General features: G+C 37.8%; 3 protein-coding genes and 2 pseudogenes across 3 annotated transcripts in view; 2 read left to right on the top strand and 3 right to left on the bottom strand.

Moving 5' to 3' along the window:
- Positions 1-23,241, bottom strand: part of LOC115436241 (NLR family CARD domain-containing protein 3-like) — a 1,147,354-nt gene that overhangs the window by 317,704 nt on the left and 806,409 nt on the right. The gene's annotated exons all lie outside the window — the stretch shown is intronic.
- Positions 1-23,241, top strand: part of LOC115436275 (zinc finger protein 664-like) — a 1,196,486-nt pseudogene that overhangs the window by 843,624 nt on the left and 329,621 nt on the right.
- LOC115436287 (zinc finger protein 431-like) overlaps positions 1-23,241 on the bottom strand; it is a 676,852-nt gene that overhangs the window by 344,732 nt on the left and 308,879 nt on the right. The gene's annotated exons all lie outside the window — the stretch shown is intronic.
- LOC115436309 (gastrula zinc finger protein XlCGF8.2DB-like) overlaps positions 1-23,241 on the bottom strand; it is a 56,513-nt pseudogene that overhangs the window by 2,164 nt on the left and 31,108 nt on the right.
- On the top strand, positions 11,106-18,779 carry LOC115435237 (zinc finger protein 239-like). Its single transcript, XM_030157517.1, has 3 exons — positions 11,106-11,289; positions 17,737-18,239; positions 18,324-18,779. Exons 1-3 carry the CDS (start codon positions 11,106-11,108, stop codon positions 18,669-18,671), a joined length of 1,035 nt encoding a protein of 344 aa, XP_030013377.1. The 3' UTR covers positions 18,672-18,779.

Raw genomic sequence — 23,241 nt, 5'->3', positions numbered from 1 at the left:
AAATGCAATGGAATGGAACAGAGCAAATGCATCTATTTCGAACCAGATTAAGCAGCTAGACTAAATTAATTAGTTACGTAATCAACAGGACATTTTCAAGACAACCAGTATTTGATGGTTTCTTCTTAAGAGATTTGTTTCATGTATGAGACGAGAAAATAACAAATAACAGAAATATTGATGTCCAGTAAAAATGTCCAGTTATCTCCAGTGTCAGCAGATCCTTTCAATACTTACAGAATCACAAAGGACTGCACATAATTGGAAATAAATTAGACCAATTAAATGCATTATTAAGGCCCAAATACTGAGAATCGGCTACAAAGGCACCATTGTATCTGAAATGGTTTTTAATTAATATTTTATAGGTTTGCAGGAAGTGTTGAGGGCCTGAATATGTGACAACTTAATCGTCTTATTCTACATAGATTCAGCAATGTACAAGTGAGTTTTAACAATTTCTTGTTTTATTAAAGAAACCCTCAGAACTCATAGCACCACCATGATCATATGACGTTGCAGAAGGTCATCCACTTGGAACACTTTAAATCATGAACTTGTTAAAGTTTGGAGGAAATTTAAGTTGGACATGTTCAATCTGCACATTAAAACACCAAAATATGTCATTTATCGTTACCAGTAGGTGGCACTATGAGTCAGATTCAATATTGTCATGTCATGTTCAGGGTGTGACTCTTATCATGCACATGAAGTTTGGTGCTGATTGGACAAAAACTGTTGAGTTATACCAGTTTTCTTTTTCTTGGCGATAAATCAAAATTCACCGCTGCACCCTGAACACATCGATGGACAACCGCCCACCATTTAATAGAGATCAGGACTGGGCAAATGAGCTGAATTTGCCCCTCCAGTCACCTCCCACCCCCCTCTCCCTCACTATGGACCAGCTGAGGAGGGGGCTCAGGGAGACAAAGGCCAGGAAAGCCAACAATTACAACAAACATCACAAGTATAATGAGCGTGGGGGGTTCACCAAGGAGCCAGAACTAAACATTACATTCTAACTCCATCTACCAATAGTCTGCATCATCTCATATCACATCGTCTCAACAATAAAAGTAGAAACACAACAATATCATTACTGATACTAATTCTGCGATAACTGCAAAATAACACAATACAAAACACCAGTTCAAAGAAGCAAAGCAACTGATTCAAACAGCAATACATACTCGATGTTAAATGGACAAACAATATTTGATAAAATCTCACATACAAAAAACAGATTACTCACTAAGGAGCAAGAACAAATAAGGCTCGGCGATGTGGAAAAAAATTACATCAAGATAATTTTTTTCATATAGGCCAGGCAGGTTTATTTAAATAGCACATTTCAAGTACAAGACAATTCAAAGTGCTTTATATAAAACATTAAAAGCATTACAGCTTGGAAGCAATAAAAAGTACAAGAAAAGCACTCGGAGAGTAAAGACCTCCGCCAAGACAGCTCGGTGCCCCCCCCCCCCCATCACCACCAAAATTTAATCATTTGTTCCTTGTGCCAGTATTAACATTTTCTGAAAATTTCATGAAAATCCGTCCATAACTTTTTGAGTTATCTTGCTAACAAACAAATAAACAAACCCTGGCAAAAACATAACCTCCTTGGTGGAGGTAACCAGATAGAAACATATGTAAATGAAAAATGTGTCGTAAATGGGATTTTCAATGTTAAATTGAAATGTCCATAGAGTCCACATTCCACAGTGGATGTGGACAATTTTGTGTTATAAGCTACGGGTGTATCAAATTGGAGGCTAATCGGAGTCGTTTTGAATTTTTTAAATGAATTTTCAAAAATTGCTCAATGATGACAGATAGAAAAATTTGAGATTTTGTGACCTTGCTGTGACCTTGAACTTTGGCCTAATTGGCCCAAAATTTAATGGGTTTGTCCCAGGGCCTAGGCCTATCTGTGGGTAAAATTTGGTAAAGATGGTTGAAATAGTTTTCCCGTAAAATTGCTAACAAACAAACAAACAAACAAACAAACAAAAAACTAACACACAAAGCAAAGTTATCACAAAACCTCCTGGCAGAGAAAGACAAACAAAAACAAAACAAAACAAAACAAAATCAGATAAAACAGATAAAAACTTTTAGCTTAAAAGAAACAGTGCAGATCTGAACTGATGAATACAAACTCTATTCAAATGCAGCTGAGAACAGGAGGGTCTGTAACCTGGATTTAAATAAACTCAGTGTTTCAGCTGATCTGAGGTTTTCTGGAAGTTTGTTCCAGACACGTGGCGCATAGAAGCTGAACACAGATTCTCCGTGTCTGGTTCTGACTCTGGGAACTGACAAAAGACCAGATCCAGATGACCTGAGGGGTCTGGGGGGTTCATACTGGGTCAGGAGGTCACTGATGTATTTTGGTCCTAAACCATTCAGAACTTTATAGACCAGCAACAGAACTTTAAAGTCTATCCTCTGACGGACAGGCAGCCAGTGGGAGGACCTCAGAGTTGGACTAATGTGACCCACTCTTCTGGTTTTATGCCACATTTCCACTATGTGGTACCGGCTCGACTCGACTCAGCCTTTTTGCATTTCCATTATGAAAAAGGACCTGGAATCTGGTACCCGGTACTAGTTTTTTGGTATCACCTCCGCTGAGGTTCCAGGACTGGGGACCAGATACTAAAAGGTGACGTGTACACACTGCAGACCACTGACTGGTCAGAGAGTTTTCTCTGTGACCCGCAGTTTTACAAAAAACAGATGCGGAAGTTTACAGTAAATGTAGCAGTAGGTGAATCCACATGATGACAGCCTGTAAAACTACACCATTCAGTCAGGAGATTCACTCTTTGGTGGCCGACGTAAAAATTCAGCATGAGCTTGATGAGACAACACGCAATGAGCGAGTTTATCAGCAACTCTCTGAGCAGAGGACACGGAAGTAATGCGCCGTATCGCTATGACATCCAGGTACTGTAAAGTCAGTAGTATCCTGTAATGGAAACGGTCTCCAGGAATAGGACCTGGTACCAGAGTTGAGTCGAGTCGGTTCCACATAGTGGAAACGCAGCATTAGTGAGGACTCTAGCAGCAGAGTTCTGAATGAGCTGCAGTTGTCTAATGGACTTTTTAGGTCGACCTATATCAGGGGTGTCAAACTCATTTTAGTTCCTGGGCCACATTCAGCTCAATTTGATCTGAAGTGGGCCAAACCAATAAAATAATAACATAATAATAGATAAATAATGTCAACTCCAAACTTTTCTCTGTTTTAGAGCGAAAAAAGTTAATTTACATTATGAAAAGGTTTGCATCTACAAACTATCCTTTCAAACAATGTGAATAACATGAACAAACTGAAAAAATAAGTGTAATTTTAACAATATTCAGCCTCAGTTTATCATTTCCACATGTACATTATAACTTCCAGATCACAGTGGATCTACAAATACACAAAACATTTAGTATCAGGCAGAATATTGTTAAAATTGCACTTACTTCTCTTAAGACATTTCAGGTTGTTCACGTTATTCAGATTTTTTGTGAAATTATACTTTATTTTAGTGTAAATACATGAAAATATTTTCATTTACAAAGAGAAAAATTTGGAGTTGTCATTATTTATATGTTATTATGATAGTATTTTACTGGTCTGACCCACTTAAGATTGATTTGGTCTGAATGTGGAATCTGAACTAAAAGGATTGTTAATAACTTCAGTGTAATCTTTGCATTTGACAAATTCATCCCAGGGGCCGGATCGGACCCTTTGGTGGGCCAGATTTGGCCCCTGGGCCACATATTTGACACCTGTGGTGTAGAGGGCTTCAAAACCCATGTATCAAATGTGATACGTTTGGCGTTATAGTGTTGAAGATAAAGACGTTAGTCCAGGTTTTCTTGTAACATTCAACTTCGATCCAAGAGGAGGACCAAACACCGAACATAATAATAGATAAATAATGTCAACTCCAAATTTTTCTCTACGTTTTAGAGAGAAAAAAGTTTATTTTCATTATGAAAAGGTTTGCATCTACAAACTATCCTTTCAAACAATGTGAATAGCATGAACAAACTGAAAAAATAAGTGCAATTTTAACAATACTCTGCCTCAGTTTATCATTTCCACATGTACATTTTAACTTACAGATCACAGTGGATCTACAAACACATAAAACATTTAGAAACAGGCAGAATCTTGTTAAAATTGTACTTTTCTTAAGACATTTCAGGTTGTTCATATTTGTTCAGGTTACTCATGTTTTTTGTGAAATTATGCTTTGTTTTAGTGTAAATACATGAAAATATTTACATTTACAAAAAGAAAAATTTAGAGTTGTCATTATTTATATGTTATTATGATAGTATTTGACTGGTCCTGCCCACTTGAGATTGAATTGGTCTGAATGTGGAACTTGAACTTAAAGGATTGTTAATATTTTAGTGTAATCTTTGCATTTCACAAATTCATCCCAAGGGCCGGATTGGACCCTTTGGCGGGCCAGATTTGGCCCCCGGGCCGCATGTTTGACACCTGTGACCTATATGATATTGATATGTATCACGATATAAATCAAATCACTATTTTTGTCAAGGTTCAATTTTCTGTTACTCATAAGTTAGTTGTGAAGACATCAGAAGGTTATTTTGGATTTAAATCTGATTTATTTTCTGTCAGAGGTTGAACATGCCAGATGTGCTGAAGAACATTATCCAAGTGTTTCAGGTGGTCCGACTGTTTCGGACGGACCGGTCTCTTTTGTTTCACTGAATCGTGGCTCTCTGGAGACCTGGACTTTCAGCTGGATGGATTTAACATCATTCGCTATGACAGATACAATCAAAACACAGAAAAAACGATTGGGGGTGGGATCTGCATGTCTGTCAACAGTAACTGGGCAACTGACTACACGGTGAGGGAGACTGAGCGCTATAAACACTATGAACTCATGACTGTATCTTTTAGACCACATTATTTACCGCTAGAATTTGCACAAATCACTGTTATTTTAGTGCATGTCCCAGGACCTGATTTAAATCTAGCTGCTAAGGGGATAACAGAACTTTACAACAGAGTTGTAACTCAAATGGGAGAGCAGCCAGTGGTTTTATTGGGTGATTTTAACAGGTGTAATAATGATAATAATAATAATAATAATAATAATAATAAAAATATCACACTTATATACCACTTTTTTGGACACTCAAAGACGCTTCACAAACAAGCAAAACAAAACAAACAGAGAGAAAAAAAAAAGAGGTTAAAAAAAATGCAAGTTTGAACAGGTGAGTTTTGAGTAGTGATTTGAAGTTTTGTATTGAATCTGAGTTCCTGACGTTTTGTGACAGTGAGTTCCATAGGGTGGGGGCGGCTGCACATCTTCCCAGCCTTGAACAATATGTCACAACCCCAACAAGAGGACAGAACATACTGGACTTGTGCATACATTTCAAAACCACGTCCACCTTTAGGCCTTTCAGACCACAATGTCATCCTGCAGAAGACAGAGGGGACAGTCCCAAAAGACATTAGGATCTGGAATGAGGATGGATCTGAGACACTGAGGGGCTGTTTTGAGCTGACAGATTGGGGTTTGTTTTTTAATGACAGTGGGGACGATTTTAGCAGACTTTCTGATGTACTCACCTCATATATTATCTACTGTGAAGACAATGTCACCAAAACTAAACAGGTAACCATCAACCCAAACAACAAGAAATGGGTCACCAAGGACACGAAAGCCTGTTTGGTGGAAAAGAAAAAGGCTTTCCTACAGGGTGATGAAGAATAATTATAGAAAAATTACAGTATTGGTCTGAACTGCTCTAAAATGTCACATATTTCTCTACTGATGGAGCTCGTCTCCCAGTAAACTCATGGGCGCCAGTACTGATCAGATTCAGGGTCAGTTCTGCTCACTGAAGAAGATGTTGTGGCTACAGAAGCTAAGACCTTGCATTCCAATAGATACACGTCTAAAACAACAGTCATGACATTTTGCGCAGCACATCCCAGCAACAAGACGTGAACTGACGGTTGGCGAGTCACGTCAACAGGTGAGGTCCAATCAGAGGACGGAGTCACATTTTCACTATACTGTGCATGGTATCACATTTTCTATAAATGAATCAGGGCTACTCTAATGACATAGTGCAAATTACAGCAGTACTCAACTGTATTTAGAGCAGCAACATCTTATCTGCGATGATTCTAAACATACACACTGAATCCTTCACTGACAGAGAAATACAAAACCCTTTTCATATAAAACCATTCAACTGGACCTAAATCTTAGTGAAAAACACAGGAACTCTGTCATACCCCTGGCCATCAGACTGTACAACTCATCACTGAGTGGTCAGGGGGTCTGGGTCCAAGTCTCAGACATGACCAGATCAAGAGTGATCCAATGAGACTTTTAACCCTTTCATGCACGAATTATGAGAACCTTAGTCAAAAAATTTTTCTTCAGCGTTTAGCCATGAAAAACACAATGGGATTGAGTTTTTTTTTCAATGGAGTTACAAAAATATCCAAGCATTTAATTTTTGAAGTAAAGAAACGTGTTTAAAACCCAATATCAGAGAGTGATATGAAAACAATGAAATAAAATCATTTTTAATGCTGCTAATCTGATGTCTTCTCACATTTTAACATATTCTAATGCTAGTAATTACTCACTTCATGGAGATAATATGCAAAAACAAAACCTTCTTGTCTAACAAATAACAATTGATTTACACTCAAACATGTTACTGCAGATCAGGTTTATCAAGAACAGCAAAGTTACAGTAATGATCTGAATTACAGTGTATGGGATGGTGCATAAGCGTCCACTGTGTTGGCTGATATGGAACTAAAACAACAAAACCCATTAATATACAAGAGAACAGCTGGAGAAGAACTGTCCACTGGAGTGGACTTTACACTTTACATCAGTCTATCTGCTCATTTGACTTCATGTTTCACATTAACACTTCTCAAAAACGGGCTAAACTCCTTATCTTATGATCTGTGCACACTTAACCAATTACCTGTCTGCTGTAAGAATGTATTACATGTGTGAAAGCCAAAATAATAATCTCTACAAAGTACATAAACATTAGCGACATGCCTGCGAGACCTGACGGAGAGAAAAATAACCCACAAACCCGCGATGCGTGATGTTCACAGAAATACTTCAATTTAGGCCGAAACACCTTCATAACTTTTGTCCACATGCAGTAAAGCTTTAAGCAGCCGCGACTGGTTATTTTTACCAAATACTAACCTGTAAGTAGTGATGTTACAGATGTGCCGAGGCTTCGAAGCGTGTGTCGAGTAATGGAGGGGGCGTTTCTGCGAAGTGTGTCGAGGCTTGCTTCATTTAGGGGAGGAGCCACAAATGATGACGTACGAAGCCTCGCTGCCCGGCTGTACCACGTGACTGCTTCACGCACTGGTTCAGAGGTGGTTCTATGTGATTCAGGTTTGACAGCAGAATAAACCCCTCAGGCTCTGTTCAAAATAAGGATTTGTGATTGAGAGTTAGGGTCAGAGCAGAGTTTGAACAGAGTTTGGATAGTTTGGATACCAGAATTTGGATAGCGTTTATATAGTTTGGAGATAGTTTGAAGAGTTTAGAGAGAGAGATCATTTGAAGATTTAGGAGAGTGAGAAGAGAAGGATGAGTAAGAGGATGGAGCCAGTGAAGAAGAGGAGGATTTCCCCTGTGTGGGAACATTTGGATTTGATAACTCCTAATAAGGTAAAATAAATCTAACATTATTTCAGACACATAAGGTTTGCTTATCTGGAGTACTGGGAGAGACAAAAAATTACTGTACCCCAATTTATATTTATAATCTTGTTCTTGTGTTTTGGTGCATGTTGTTGTACCATGTGAAAGGGTGTTTTCAAAGGTTGGAGAGGTTGTGTCAAAAAAAAAAAAAAAAAAAAAGAAAGAAAGAAAGAAATCACTTCAAACTAAAAACTGTTGAGAAACTGATATTTCTGAATAAGAATAAATCAAATCTCCCCTGTCCTGTACATCATTGTCCAAGTTACATAGACATGTTCAGTGTCCTCCTCCTAGTTCCACAAGTACTTTCACTGTCTTCTGCCTGTTTAAGTCCATGACATTTTCCTAAAGTGGCAAAAAAAAAACAAAAAAAAAAACATTATACAACCTCCCACAGATGATACTACCATTTGGGGGAATTTTACACACACAGAATACATTCAATAATATTTTATTATATACATATGTGATAATTTATGTAGAGAAATTATTTGGTCATACATTTTTTGTTATTCATGGTCATTCCACAGAGCCATAACAGACCCAAAAATTCAATGCATCACACATTCTGTGGTTCAGATCCAGCTGCCTGTGATTCTACACATGGACAGTAGGTGGTTTCGTGTGCACATGAAGCCTTGAGAAATGAACCCTTTCTCGAACCAATTGGCTCAAGTGGTTCGATGCCTCATGAGGCTTCTTCTCACCATCACTAACTCATTCATTCATTCAGTCATTCATTCATTCATTCATGTCCAGAGTTTGAGTAACGTGTTATTTTGTCGCTTAAATGAAGAATTACCATCAATCTGAGGCTGATTTACATTACATTGACATTTACAGTGAAAAAAAAACATTTGGATTCATTACAAAATTCATATTAATTACTATTAAATGGAGTAAAAATGTCATTTTCAGTTTTTTCTGACTCTAATCCAAAGTTTTTTTCTGCTGATAAAATAAAAACAAACCCAACATTTCATATATTTCTTATTCCGGCCTGTGTTCTCCACCTGATACTAATCACAGTTCCAACATTCCACTTGTCATTATCAGTTTATTCACATCAGAAAGTGTCAGAACATACTAGTACATTTCATTTATGTTCATTTATTCCATCAACAATCCAAAATTAGTGTTTTTACAGACACGTATGTCGAGAAAAAAGTATTAAATCCTCACAAAAAACTGCTAATTTTGCACTGAAAATAGACTCCAATATGTGACTTGTTTTGGGAACTTCCTGGTCATTTTTAGATCATATGTGCACCAGGTTGTGTTTTTGTTTGTGTTTCTTGTTTTTATTTCATTATTTTTGTCAAACTGTGACTTTCTGTTCTCATAACATCTTACACTAGAATGAACAGCTTTATTCTGAAACAACTTTCTCAGTGTATATTTTTTTACATCAGCTCCATGATACTAATGTTTAATTGTATTTTTAAATTTGATGTAAGGAGTCATAAAGGAATATTTTGGTACTGGAGGTGAAGTACCATCAAAGCACAGACCATGAAATAACTGCTAAGATCAAACTTCTGAATTTTTTTTTTTTTTTTTTTTTTTTTTACATGAAAACTGCTGTAATTGGTCATTTCATTATAAAGTTGCTGTCCGTATTAATTTCCATTATTTTTGCAAGATTTTTTATTTATTTATTTTTTAATTCCCCCCCTCAGTCGGAGGTACCCCCACTACTTATGGTGCAGAGGAGATTGGCATTGATGCTACTAACTTGACAATATGTTGGAAGTGTTTTCCTCACAAATTCAACCTTGATTATTTTTTAGATTTAACCAAAATAAACACATTTACAATAGATGGTTTATTTTTATTCAAGGCTCATCTCACACTGAAGCTGACAAAGCTGGTAATGTTTTTTTTGTTTGTTTGTTTGTTTCATATTGTGTCTTCATTTAAACTGTGTATTGTGTCTATAAATGTATTGACATATTTTCTTGAACACATTCAATGAGGACTTCAAATGAAGAGCAGCCTTCAAGTTCAGGAAAAACCACTCAGTCTGAACCAGATCCACTTGATCCTGAACTGGGTCCATCTGACCCGTCAGATCAAGTGAGGATGGATTTGGTGAACAGAGGATCCTTCAAGTAGGCGGAGTCTTAATGTTTCTCAAATCCCATTCACACAGAAGTTTCCATTACCCTTATACATTTAGGAAACTTTCTAATGGAGAAAAAATCAGAAAGTTCTCCTGGTTCTTCTACTCAGTGCTGAAAGATGCAGTCATCTGGTTCTGCTGTAAACTCTTTTCTAAATAACCCTCAAGACTCATAACAGAGAAACACAATGATTGGGTCAATATTGGATCTATATTAAAGTCACAGAAGACAAGTCCAGACCACAGAGAAAATGGAATTTTATTGGGGGATTTGGGTTTTAGACTGAAAATTCTCTTAATTGTGAGAAGTACAAACTAAGATGAAAAACAGTGTAATTATAATTATACTTATTTTATTTGGATGTTAATTGTTAAAACATTCAGCAGCATATTAGGGCCACATAAGAAAATAAAAACACTTGTCACTACAAAAATAAAGTCATAATGTTTCGAGAATAAAGTCATAGTTTAAAAAAACCCTCAAAATTGAACAAAGATAATGTTGTTATGTGATGAAAGTCATAATATTTGGAGAATAAAGCCATAATATTATGATAATAATATTGTAATTTAAAAGCAGGTGGGGAAAAATATCATCATTTACAAGAATAAAGTCGTACCCACTCATCACATAATGGAGAACTTGGAACATTTTATGAGGTTCTACTTTCATTTGGGGTTTATGCACAGTCAAATACTGAGCCTATTAGCCCCGAGCACCATTGCTTCACATGTTGTGTTCGCTGTAACTGGAAACTCTGTCATCAACAAGGCTTAAGGTTTACAATTTCTAAATTCTGCCTTTTTATCGCACTTTTGTGAATTTATTTTCAAAATATTACGACTTTAATCTTATAAAAGTCCAACATTATTTTCATTAAATTATGAGGGTTTTTTTAAACTACAACTTTATTCTCATAATACAATGGCTTCATTCTCAAAATATTCCTACTTTATTCTCGTAAAATTAGGGGTTTTATCTTGATATTTTACAACTTTATTCTTGTAGTGACAAGTGTTTTTATTTTCTTACGTGGCCCTAATACGCTGTCGTAAAAATCTTCTTGAATGTAAACTTTTTTATTTTTATTTCATAGATATTTCATTTTAATCTGAGTGCACTTTATTATTGTAAATGTTTGTGAACTTTTTCTACTTTATTTTACTGTTGTCTGCACTTTTATTCATAAAATTAAACAAAATACTAAATTTATGTCATGCCATCTCCTACTGCTTATCTGAAACTGGGTCACAGGAAGCAGCTGAAGCTGATCTGCCTACTTCCTGCCACTGACCGAGCTGCAGTGCACCGGCCCCTTATGGCCTTTCTGACAGGTGCTGAGCCCATGGGTAACTGGGAACACCCTGACCAGGACACAAACCCCAGCCTCCTGCACCAAAGTCACTTCATATTTAGTCCAATCTTTATTATTTTATTGTCACTGTGTTCAAATGTAGGTTTGGTGTCATCAGTGTGTCATATTTTAACTCTTTACCCGCCAGAGCATTTTACAGTGAGTTGGTAGCCTGCACCAGCCTTTTTGGTCATTTTCACTAATCTTTGAAGGAATCTTTGAGGAAAATGTTGTGTTAGGAGTATGTGAACACCAAGTACATCAAAAGAAAGAACAGAACTTCAACTTTTAAACACAAAAAACAATTTTATTCTATCTTCATTCGTTCCTGAGATGTAAACATTTGAATATTGGTCATTTTCAGGAAAAAAAAAACTGAATTTTGAGCAAAAAACTGAGAAAATTGCATTTTTTTTCAAAGATATTGATTTTCAAGATTAAACTGATTTCCTATTTACATTTTTGACTCTTCATTATTTACAAACAGTAACACTGTATTCAAAATCACAAAGTAAAGTAATAATAACAACAACAATAATAATAACAAACAGCTCTAAGATATCCCATCATTCCACAAAATGTTTGGGGAATCCACACCAAACTTTAGACAAAACATCTTCTAAAGCACCAGGTTCCTTAGAAACTTTACATCAGTTATTAGTCTTCCACCTATTAGTTTAGCTTTTTGATATAAACACTTCAATATTCCTCATTTTCAAGAAAAAAAAAGAAACAAATGCACTAAATACTGTAGATTTCTGGGCTTTGCTTGGCTGCACCACGTCCTCCTGTTGGACCACCTGCTGTGTTTGATCTGGAAATAATTATATGGACATCTAGTTATTTATCTATGTATGAATATATGTATTTATTTATTTCATACTAAAGCCAAATAAAACAGTGTCTTACCTGTGTCCCCGCTGACATTATGGAGCTGAATCACATCTGTGTTGAATCTGTTCCATGTCCACAGCCTGAATCTGAACTCACAGAGTTTACATACTGAATCTATAAAAAGGGAGAGAAGGAGAGACACACTCATTTATGGCCATACCATCCTGAACACATCCGATCTTGTCTGAGCTCGGCAGCAAACCAGGGTCGGGCCTGAGGAGAATCTGGATGGATGGGAGACCACCTGGGAATACTGGATACTGTACGCTTCTACACTTTTCTTTGTGATCAGCAGAGCGTGCTGCTGCGTCACCAAAAAATACAAATTAATTAACTCCTGAAAAACAAAAGCTATGATAGCAACAGACGCCAAAACCTGGGAGTCTTTGTGAAGAGGAGAAAATTGTAACTTTTCACCTTCATTGATCTTTGAAAAGACAATTTCTTTATGGGCACATTTTTTTGTTGGCACTCTTCAAACCTCTCCTCTCTTTGGATTCATTCAGTGTGGACGAAGGAAACGTATTGGCATTTTGAAAGGGCTTAACAGAAACAGTGAAGACCTTTGGGGGCATCGGATGGGGGTTTGTCTTGACTGGTTTTGGCTGGAAAGGGGGCAAACGGCTGAAGCGACAACAGCACCACCCTCTCCTTCTCGTGTCTTTCCTGTCCATGTTTCCAGACTTTTGGTCCCTGTCTCCATGGCACTCTCTGAGTTTTGGAGGGAATAAATGTATCTTTTTCTCCCGTTGATGGGTGAAGCAGCAGCGCCCTAGAGCTGACAACACCAGAATCTTCAAACTAATGTAAAATGACAGATTGTAAGTCTGTTATTATGTGCATGCAGTTTTATTGTTGGCTTCTTCTCTTCTTCTGGTACAGCCTGCACTTCTGTGGTTAGATCACTTCCTGTCTGTGTCTTACTTCACACTTTAAGAACACAGAGAACACTAGAGACGAATACAACGAGAACAGTTTGAAATTGTTACAAAGGTTTGGATGACTTTCAGACACTCGCAAATAGAAAGGATTAAAAACAATATTCCATCTGTATTAGTAAATTATTATCAGCTAAGTTGAATTCAAATGAGTCTCCTGTTGCTTCAGAAACTGTGGCTCTGTCAGCCAATCAGAATGGCTGCAGTGGTTTCCTGTTATAGGATGAACAACCGGAAACAGGTGCAGCGAGCTGAAGCAGTGAGTGAGGAGAGAAAAACCCTCATTTTTATTCACTTTTATTTTGTGTTTGAAAGTGTTTTCTTTTCAAATTGTTTTCTATTGTGTTGGACTGCGGATGTTTTGAACGTTACTTTCTGAGTTTAATTCCACTCACTTCAGGAATAACCTCAACTGTTACGTTGCATCAAGAGGATTCTTTTGTGAAAGACACAGACTTCTCTTCAACAAAGCCAAGGTTGGGCTGATTTCAAACTCTCCATATTCTGTATTCCAGTGGATTTCTAGATCACGGTGAGAGTATTTTCCACATAAACTGTAGATCTCTTTTTTCTTTGTTCCTCAGATCACGTTGACTCCACATGGATTGCCTAACGTGGTCTCTGACTTTTGTGAATTTTCTGCATTAACTTGCTAAAAGACTGATTAACTAGAACTTTCAAACTCTTGATATTTTTAAGATTCATTCACTGTGTTAGTTCGTATTATATGTTTTGAACTTGTTGAACTGTGGATGTTCTGTTAATGTTGGATTTGACTGGATTATTCTCTGTTTATGTTATTACCCGATTAAACTGGTAATAGTCTGGGTATTTGAAATACTTCAACTGAGTAAATCACTGGTTTAAGTTTAAATACTAGTAGGAAGGTAATACTTGATCAGTTTTTAACTCATGATTCCAAAATAAACCTGTGTTAAGTCAAAACTCGACAGATCGAGTTAAGATAACTTATCATTTTCAACATTTGATGTAAGAACTGAGCACGTACTTTGATAAAGACTAAGATTTAACTGAGCTCAAATTAGCTTTGGAAACAAATAGGATTAAATTCATGGAAAAATAAGGAATTCTGTTTTTTTCCTTTCCGTGAAGAAAAAAGGGTTGCTATTTTTATATCATTTAATCATTTATTGCATTCACATGCGAAGGGTTGTGTTTTTCATGTTAAATGTCGGTGTAAATGTCTTCTAATGCAGACTAATCTTTGTAACGATTTCTGATTACATTTCTGAATACAAACAAGCTGGCATTTTAAAACTCAGTTGGTCTGTGGTGTGTTATTTCTATTTAAACATTTATTACTGTTCTTCTTCGAACCTAGTAATTGTTTACATTTCTTCTAACTTAAACATTTTAAACATTTGTTCGTACTTAGTTTATCTATACACCCTATTTTCGACATGCCTATCAGGAAGGGGTTGAGAGATTTTTACTTTTACTGACAATGGGAATTGATTTCCAATAGACTTAGTCACCCCAGATCTACGAAGCAGGTCAGTGTTTGTTGGTTTGAGGAATGTGAACGGACCAGGGCCAAAGTCATACATGTGGAAATCAGCTCGGGTCACATTCACTTCACATCTGACATTTTAGGGCAAGACCAGCGTCCGACACTAAACAAGAATAGAGGTGGTGTGTGTGTGTGTGTGTGGGGGTGATACACAAGTGAAAATATGCAGACCGCGTGATGTTATTGATGTGGGCTTTGAAAGATAGTTGGACATGGAGGATGACACTCAGACTCTGAACCTGAGGGGAGGGGGGGGACTGAGGAGCTGTCGACTGTGAGGGGAAAAGTGTGAGCTTTGGAAAGAGTGGATTTAGAACCAATAGGAAGCATTTGTGTTTTGTCACTATTGAGTTTTAGGAAGTTGGAGTTGAACCAGGGTTTAGTGAACCAGGACAGAGCCCTGGGGCACACCTGATGGAACTGGGGAGGGATCAGACCTGAAGGATTTGAGCTGAGAGAACTGAGGGGGGTCTGACAGATAGGAATGAAAGCAGTTAAAGGAGTCGTATGTGGGATTGTGGGTAAAACTGGGACTGCAATCACATTCGAATACTGTAGAGTAGGGATGGAACCATCTGAAAATTTCAGATCACGGTTATTGTGACCAAAATTATCACGATTATCATTATTATCGCAATATTGTTGAAACTGTGCTCAAAATGTTCAAAAAGTACTGATACACACACTGAAATAGTTTAACCAAGATGTATTTTGAAAAAAAACAACAACAAAAAAACAAATAAAATAATTGGCACAATGTACCTTCTGTTGCAGAAAGATTCAAATATTAACCCTTAGGGTTCTGAGCCTATTTTGTCCGTTTTTCAGTCCTTTTGATTTCGCCTGTATATACTATATAAACAAATGTTTACTATACCCATGTTTGGGATCTGTTTTTTCAGCACAACTTCATCTATATCATCTGTCTATTATTTTTTTTTCACTTTAACCTACTATAAAAACACAAAAGGCCAGAAAACACAAACAAAAAAAAATCCGATTTGAAAAATGTATATAATTTATTGTGTAAATAACACACAGATGCTTAACGAACCTTTTCAAAGACTTTAAACTGAATATTGGTTCCAAATATTAGGTATAGAAAATTAGAATTGTAATAAATTACAACTACTCAAATATTTGACATAAAAGCAGATCTTTACATAGGTGTTTTCTCTGTAAAAGTACGGTAATTAAACACAGTTATCATGATAATTAGAATTTAAACGGCAATACTAACCATCTGCAATTTTACCGCGGATTATCTTTATACCGGTAATTGTTACATCCCTACTGTAGAGCAGAGTATCTCCCTCCCCCCTCCCCCCAGACAAGGGCTTGCCAGATCCAGCATGAGCATCTACTACAAAGAGCTACCATGGCAAGAGACCAGTCCCACACTGGTATTTATACCGGGCCCAGTCTGTTCACCTGATGGTTCTGACTGAGCGATGAGAGCGCAGCCCAGGAGAAGAGACCACCCAGGACCACACAGGACCGGGTGAAGAGACCACCCAAGACCAGGAGAAGAGACCACCCAGGACCGGGTGAAGATACTACCCAGGACCGGGTGAAGAGACCACCATGGCAGAGCCGGCATTGGTCTGCAAATTCTTCTCCTCTTTCAGCCATCTCCATGTTTGAAAATCATCTCCTATATATATCCTGGTTTGTTTCTCACTTTGTAACGATGTATTTGGGAATAATAAGAAGCCTTTTAGGTTTAGTAACATCAGACATTTGAGATCAGAAATGTTCCTAGTTGCAGCTCAGTGGGAACTGGGAACCTGGATGAACAAACACTACTGACTTTGTGATTGGGAGATAGGTGATGGGCGGAGCATCAGACCAAAACACAACCTGACAACAGAAATATTAGTTGTGGGCTGACACTTAGGTTTTCAAATGTGAACATTCTCAGTATTTGAAATCAACATGATTCCTTCATTTTTGGTGAATTCAGGGCCCTTTTCTGATTCCTTGGGACATAATTCTTCCATACAGCTCCTTTAACTCTTAGAACTCTATTTGAGTTCTGACAGATCAGATCTCTTTCAGCCGACTTTGGGAAGTCAGCAAAGTAGGATGTGTGTGTGAAAAAGGTGACCAGTTCCTGGACTCCAGCCACTGCTGTTTACATTAGCAGCAGGGGTTTGGGCACCAAAGGGATTTGTGATGTCACACTAGTCATCAACGGAATAATAATAATAATAATAATAATAATAATAATAATAATAATAATAATAATAATAATAATAATAATAATAATAATAGAAAACATTTGACAGACAATAGGGCCTTTGCAGCCAATTCTCAGCCCTTGGGCCCTAATAATACATTGAATTGGTCTGACTTTATTTTCAATGACCAAATGAAAGAAGTTTTTGCAGAGCTGTGTGATTCTGTAACTATTTATAGAATCTGCCAACACTGGAGAGAACCTGACATTTTTCATCATCAGTTTATTATTTGCTTTTTCTGGTCTCATACAGGAAACACATCTCTTAAGGAGAACCCATCAAATATTTTGTTGTTTTGAAAATGTTCTGTCGATGATCTAACTAGATAATTTTGTCTGTCTGCTTAATCTGGTCCTGAAGAGATGTTTGTTCTGTTCCATTCCATTGCATTTCGATGACCACCTCTTCTTCTTTCTCTTTGTTTTGATGTAGAAAGAAGCCGAAGGTGGATTTTGAGTGAAACCTAAAAGTTGTATCAGACGAAGATCACCTAATTCCAGCAAATATGGAAGGAAAACTCACTTGTGACCAGTGTGGGAAGACTTTCATCAGAAAGGAAGTGCTTAAAATCCACCAATGCAGCCACAGTGGAGAAAGACCATATGACTGTGAAGAGTGCGGGAAGACTTTCACCCAGATGAGTAGCCTTAAGTCACACCTACGAATCCACAATGGAGAAAGACCATATGAGTGTGACCAGTGTGGGAAGACTTTCACCCACATGCATTCACTTAAGGCACACCTACGCATCCACAGTGGACAAAGACCATATCACTGTGACCAGTGTGGGAAAACTTTCACCCAGATGAGTAGCCTTAAGTCACACCTACACATCCACAGTGGAGAAAGACCATATCACTGTGACCAGTGTGGGAAAACTTACACCCAAGTAAATGGGCTTAAGGCACACCTACGCATCCACAGTGGACAAAGGCCATATCTCTGTGGCCAGTGTGGGAAGACTTTCATCAGAAAGGATGTGCTTAAAATCCACCAATGTATCCACAGTGGAGAAAGACCATATGACTGTGAACAGTGTGGGAAGACTTTCACCCAGATGAGTAGCCTTAAGTCACACCTACGCATCCACACTGGAGAAAGACCATATGAGTGTGACCAATGTGGGAAGACTTTCACCCACATGCATCAGCTTCAGATACACCTACGCATCCACACTGGAGAAAGACCATATCACTGTGACCAGTGTGGGAAGACTTTCATCAGAAAGGCGTTGCTTAAAATCCACCAATGCATCCACAGTGGAGAAAGACCATATGAGTGTGAACAGTGTGGGAAAACTTTCACCCAGATGGATAACCTTAAGAGACACCTACGCATTCACAGTGGAGAAAGACCATATCACTGTGAACAGTGTGGGAAGACGTTCACCCAAGTAAATGGGCTTAAGGCACACCTACGCATCCACAGTGGAGAAAGACCATATCACTGTGAAAAGTGTGGGAAGACTTTCACCCAGATGAATCACCTTAAGATGCACCTACGCGTCCACAGTGGAGAAAGACCATATAACTGTGACCAGTGTGGGAAAACTTTCACCCAGATGAATGGGCTTAAGACACACCAACGCATCCACAGAGGAGAAACACATCGAAACAGTTTGAGTGTTACCAATGTGAACAAAGACTCTTGCCACACTCTGCTCTCTCCTACCATCAACACAGATGTGAATCATCGTCTAGACCAAACAAAACCTCAGCATCAGATGACAACAAGAAACGCAGTGTCTGAACCAGCAGCACTGACTTCTTCTGACAACATCAAACTTAAAAACCTCCAGATCTGGCTCCATAGAGTCCAGATGTAAGGCACACCTATGCACCCACAGAGGAGAAAAGCCATAACACTGTGACCGGTGTGGGAAGGCTTTCAAAGATAGATAGATAGGTAGATAGATAGGTAGATAGATAGATAGATAGATAGATAGATAGATAGATAGATAGATAGATAGATAGATAGATAGATAGATAGATAGATAGATAGATAGATAGATAGATAGATAGATAGATAGATAGATAGATAGATAGATAGATAGATAGATAGATAGATAGATAGATAGATAGATAGATAGATAGATACTTTATTAAGCCCAAGGGAAATTCAAGTATTCAGCGGCTTTGCATACAGCACAAGACAAAAAACAGACAGACCCACACAAAACAAAACAAAAAACATTGGGTTCGTAACCAGGTTGACATTAAGGTTAATATATATAGTATACTTTAAAATACACTAAAAGACCTTCCTTCACAATACTGTAAACAAAGACTTCTCATTGTATTTACACATTTCAGGGCAGTGATACAAAGTGAAACAGTGATTGAAGTGATCTACGATGGTCTGAAAAGTAGGTGTAGTCCAACTACAGAAGGTGCTTTGATGTTTTCCAGTGTCTTCGTATCAGTCCTAATGTGGTCCTGACAGAGACCCAGACCCCCCCGACCACTCAGTGATCAGTTGTCCAGTCTGATGTCCAGGAGGATGACAGAGTTCCTGAGCCTGTTAGTGGAGCAGGTCAGAGACAGCAGCCTGGAGCTGAACACACTCCTCTGTCTGATCCCAGTCCTGTGCAGAGGATGCTGGGGGTTGTCCAGGATGGACACGATCTTCTCCAGGTTCCTTCTCTCTGCTACTGACACCAGGGAGACTAGCTCTGTGCCCCCCACTGAGCCAGCTCTCCTCACCTTGTCTGAGCCTTGTCTGCATGATGTTCTCACTGTCACATTCACCACAAGAAGTTGATGTACCCATGTGATAAGTGTACCAAGATCCTCTGGTCGTCCAACTTTTACAAGTGTCACCAACAGACTCATACTGGACAGAAACCTTACCAGTGCAGATTTTGTGACAGATCTTTTATCACAGGTTCATAATGTACCAAAGAAGAATGTGCCAAAACTTTCCACAAAGGACACAAACTGAACATACTGCTACTTATTGACTTTGTGGACATTTAATCAGTCACTTGTTGGGATTCTGTTGCTGGTTGGGGTTCTCACCTGTTCATTGTTCACAAATGAAACCAGCTACTCCTGTCACAATTTTCCACAATAGTTCTGTGCAGTTTAAGTTCAAGAAAGGCAACACCGCCACAGTTACAAAATGAGAGAAAGCAAAGTATTGCAGACTGCCTTTCTTTTTTCCAAATGTTACTTTTTATTATGTGTATCCAACATACTGTGGTGAGATCTTTAAACGACTTTTTACAAAATTAAATTTTTATTACATGTAAAGTTTGGGATTTGGAGATTTTAGGCATTTGATCTTTTACCACGAAATTAGTGTTTTTGTTGTTTTTTTGATGGTTTTACTTGGAACTGGATACTAAAAATTACAGAAAGTAAAGATATTTATATCTACTTTAAGGTACCTTTTACAAAATGTTCATAAATTATAGATAACTATGTGAATTTTGCATGTCTTTTTCTTTGATCTATTACCGACAACTCTCTTACTTGCACTAAATATTCTAATAATCCATCCTAAGCACATGGTTCCATAACATTGGAGCTTATCAAGTGTACACAAATATGAATTAACATCAACTTATGTATTGATGAAGAACAGGGTGGGTCAGAATTACTCAAATTTATTCCCTTTTTAGAATTTATTTGGTATATGGAACAAACATTGGGTGCCTGTCCAACAGAAATTTTGGTTCCAGTGAATTATCTAGAATTTTTTTTTATCCAGTTTCCTTCAAAACGTCCTCACAAGAATACCTATGTGATTTCATGGCCTATAGATACCTGTAGGAAGTAGTGGTTTTCTTCTGCTGCCATGCAGAGTGGTGGCTTCCACACACTCCTGCCAAATGAGGTAGAGAATTGGGTGGAGGCTTCTGTGTCTGACTTTATCTGATCGACTGAGTGTTTGAGTTCCCTCCTGAGGAGATGAGCAGTGAGACTGAAGTTCCAGCAGAATGCACAAACTGTCATCTTTTGTAACAATGAGAAAAGAAGAACATTAAGGTACTCAATTTGACCTTTTTCTTGTATTAGCTATGTTGTATATAATAAAGTTGTAAATGGAAACTTATCTGTTTTTTTTTCTTCCAACAAAATACTCTGTACTTTTGAGACTACAGTTCAGTGGTTCCAGCCTTTTTTTACTCCTGACCCCATTTTAACATCACAGATTTCTGTCGACCCCAGACATTCAAAACAGACTTTTTTTTTTGCTAAAATTTATTTGTTTTTGATCCTGTAATAGTTTTCTATCCTGTGTTTCAAATCCAGGTTAATGTTAGAGGACGTTTAATCTATATAATGTATGTTATTGTGGACAGAGGCAGTAAATCCAGGTGTAGATTACTGCACAAAGGGAGAATTGGATTTTCCTTGGTCAGGATATGTACAGTCAGTCCAGCTGTGATTTACAAGGAGGACAATTAATACTGAACAAACAAGAACTGAAACTATGAATTATGAAAGAGCTGCAGCATCTGAAACTGACCACAATGAACATTTGACAGATAAACAGAACCACAGTGCTGCAGTTTCACAACCACAGTTTGTCTGATATGGATTGGATTGGCTCTGTCAACTCAACACAGAGTTTTATTAGTAAGTTTTTTATTTTATTTTTATCAATTACTAGAAATTTCAGGCGACCCCACATGGGGTCCCAACCCCAAGGTTGAACAACACTGCTGTAGTTTGTTTTGATCTGTTACTCAGTGGGTAATTTGATCTGTTACTTTCTTTTGCCCCGAATGAAATTTTAATTATGACACATTTTTGCTCCAACACTAACTGGTGTTATATAAACACATATTAGTTAACATATTTAATTGTATTTTATGTGAAGTTTTGTCAGAAACGGGGCATTTTAGCCATTTGAGTAAGTAAAAAAAAAAAGCATTTTTTTATTTGATCCGTTAGCAGGATTATTTTGGCTTTTTTTTTTTTTTTTTACCACAAAAACATAAATTAAGTTAATTATTATTCTTGCCATATCAAAGTACTGACAAATACGTATCAAAATATGTTTATACGTTTCTTTACGTTATTTAGTTGAAAGTGTATGCCCATTTGAACAGCAACGTGATGATGAGGTTTTGTATTTACAGATGAAGAGTCTGGTGTGTTTATGAGGGACAGGGGGTCTACATGGGGGACAGGGGGGTCTACCTCGGGGACAGGGGGTCTACCTGGGGGACAGGGGGTCTACCTGGGGGACAGGGGGTCTTCCTGGGGGACAGGGAGTCTACCTGGGGGACAGGGGGTCTTCCTGGGGGACAGGGGGTCTACCTGCCAGCTTTTTCTCCTGACACCATACACAGACCCCCAGGAACCACAGCAGGCCTACAGTCATGTCCATACCAGGATCCAAATGACCTTTGACCTCCTGAAGGCAGGCTTTCACTATCTTCACCACTTAAGGATCAGCCCTTTGAGGTCATGTGACATCATGTGGTCTGTACTGTCCTCCACAATGTGGCCTGAGGATCATAGACTGTCAACAACATGGCTTCCATATACTTTGACTGAACTCATAAACTGTGTGAAATCTGCAGATGCATGTCTTTAATGTCCTACAGACTGGACAATGACCGGATTAATCAGGATCATCAGGCTTGGGACAGAATGGTTCAGGGAGAATGAGACATCATTTTCACACATGGATTCGCCTCCATAAAGTCCAGACTCTAATTTGGGATGTGATGAAGACTTGATACAGCCGTCCGATTCTACATCAACAATAATCCAAAATTAATGTAACTATGGATGGAACAAATATTATGAACCTTATTGTGACACTACATAAGCATCATGTGGTAAAAAAGATGTGACAATGAATGTCTCCTGTAATCCAAACCAAAGGTGGTGCAGTCAAATATTACATATGGGACTTTTTTTTTGCCTGGGCAGTGTATATAAAGCTGTAAATATACAAACATATATAGCTCTGAATATATATACCAAATATACATATTAAAACACTCTATTAAGGCACAAGTAAAACTGAAATTTGTACAATATGTGCTAGAGAATATATGATCAATATGATAATGAATGAAATATACATAAATAAGTGTGAAAATATAGTTGTGTTATTAAAATGATGTGGTTCTAATGAGGCACAGATGGTTCAATGTAAACCATGCAGATAGTTTGAGTGTATACTGTGACATTTGTCCTCTGTATTTTTCATCCAGCTAAAGACACCTGGATGAATGGGTTTGAAATCAGATTTATCATCAGTTTCATCTTCACTCTTCAACTGTCGCTTCCATTAAACTGATCCTGTTGGTCTTTTTGCAGGAGTCTGGGTTGTACAGTGGTGGATGTGCTGACACAAAATTCTCCCTAGGCTGAATTCAAGGCCATGGCAGCAATATTCCAGCCCACCACCCAGCCCACCAACCCCCTGCT

Source organism: Sphaeramia orbicularis, chromosome 16 (assembly GCF_902148855.1).
Source record: "Sphaeramia orbicularis chromosome 16, fSphaOr1.1, whole genome shotgun sequence".
NCBI lineage: Eukaryota > Metazoa > Chordata > Actinopteri > Kurtiformes > Apogonidae > Sphaeramia > Sphaeramia orbicularis.
The sequence above is the reverse complement of the archived record's forward strand: the minus strand, read 5'-3'. Positions and strand labels throughout refer to the sequence as shown.

Coding starts and splice junctions, on each gene's coding strand:
- LOC115435237 (XM_030157517.1), top strand. CDS start 11,106: ATGCCATCTCCTACTGCTTATCTGAAACTGGGTCACAGGAAGCAGCTG. Junction 11,290..17,736: donor CCCCAGCCTCCTGCACCAAA/GTCACTTCATAT, acceptor CTTACACCCAAG/TAAATGGGCTTAAGGCACAC. Junction 18,240..18,323: donor GTGGGAAGACGTTCACCCAA/GTAAATGGGCTT, acceptor ACTTTCACCCAG/ATGAATCACCTTAAGATGCA.